The sequence below is a fragment of the Loa loa genome (genome assembly GCF_000183805.2).
Source record: "Loa loa unplaced genomic scaffold supercont3.2463, whole genome shotgun sequence".
NCBI classification, from domain to species: domain Eukaryota; kingdom Metazoa; phylum Nematoda; class Chromadorea; order Rhabditida; family Onchocercidae; genus Loa; species Loa loa.
In genome coordinates, this window is record NW_018110642.1 from 1 (window position 1) to 1,332 (window position 1,332).

A 1,332-nucleotide genomic window follows, 5' to 3' on the forward strand; every position below is an offset into this window, starting at 1 on the left:
TAACATAATAAATTGTGGGACAACTTCGATAACGAATGAAAATATACTTCTTATCACGAAATCTTTTGGTAACCATATTACCGAATAAAATATCCGAGACAGGAGATTGATTGGGACTTAAGTCTTTACGAGCTGGTGAAGTGTCAAGTTTAGGCCATGCGGAAGTACCCGTGAATCCAAACGCTCCCGATGGGGTACCTTAAGCGGGATAGTGTTGATCTATTAGAACAACTGCAAGCATTTTGGAAAATCCCAAAAATATAATCCCCATCCCCACATGATATCAATTGGAATTTATTCTTGTGTTGGTACTGTTGCAACGACAAGCTTTTTATTCCACTTCAGATAAAACGTAAGATCTAATATCATGAACATAAATATGACTCATAGTTTTATGGCTCTAAAGCGTAGGGTATGCATGACTTGAAATTAGATCACGTCATATTAAGGTCACTGTGCTTCGAAGTTGATGCCTGTTCAGTTGACAACTTGGGAAGAAGCGCGGAGTGAACATTAGGTAATACACCACCTTGAGAGATCGTGACATCGGAAAGAAGCACACTCAGTTCATCGTCGTTCCGTATAGCTAATTGCAAATGTCGGGGATTGATTCGGCTCTTATTGTTGTCGCGTGCCGCATTTCCAGCCAGTTGCAAAACTTCAGCAGCTAAGTATTCTAGCACTGCTGCAAGATACACCGGAGCACCAGCACCAATCCGATCAGCGTAGTTCCCTTTACGAAGCAAACGATGAATACGACAAACCGGAAAGTTCAATCCAGCCCTGTTGGATCTCGATTTAGCTTTTTTGGAGGTCTTCTTGTCCTTCTTCTGATCTGACATTTGAAGCCAATTGAGACAGAAATAAAATCGACCGAACACAGTAAACCGATCTGATATAATGACACAAGACTGGTAATAGCTTGCTATTTAAAGATTTAATGGTGGCGCCAAATCGAATTTCGTCTATCGCAGACGATTTTTTGGCCCTTCTGCTTTTTTCTTCCTTCCTGGATACTCCTCTCTTGTCGTACGTGACATAATGAAAGTCTGAGTGCGCGCCATTTACAACACTCAAATTTGATTCTGTTTCCCGCCTTTTCCTGCCTTATACGTGACAACACGAAGTACAATTTCTTTGTTAAGAAAAGATATAGCTTCATCTATTTCATGCGAATGAATCCCAAAGATCCGCTTTGAAGCGCAAAAATATCCTCACAGTTCGATTGCACGTATCAATCGGGATTGCAATCCCTCTTAGAGTAAGAAATGAGTCATTCGACAATCATGTACTACGAGTTTAGTCTGGGAAATCTCACAGCTGGAATTACGG

General features: G+C 40.9%; 1 protein-coding gene across 1 annotated transcript; it reads right to left on the bottom strand.

Annotated features, from left to right (window-relative positions):
• Positions 1–301: 301 nt before the first annotated feature.
• On the bottom strand, positions 302–899 carry LOAG_15693 (histone H2A). The gene has a single exon (XM_003151181.2). The coding sequence runs from the start codon at positions 840–842 to the stop codon at positions 435–437; it is 408 nt and encodes a 135-aa protein (XP_003151229.1). The 5' UTR covers positions 843–899; the 3' UTR covers positions 302–434.
• Between the last annotated feature and the right edge of the window lie 433 nt (positions 900–1,332).

Bases quoted from the DNA above. Each gene is read 5' to 3' on its own strand.
- LOAG_15693 (XM_003151181.2), bottom strand. From the start codon at position 842: ATGTCAGATCAGAAGAAGGACAAGAAGACCTCCAAAAAAGCTAAATCG.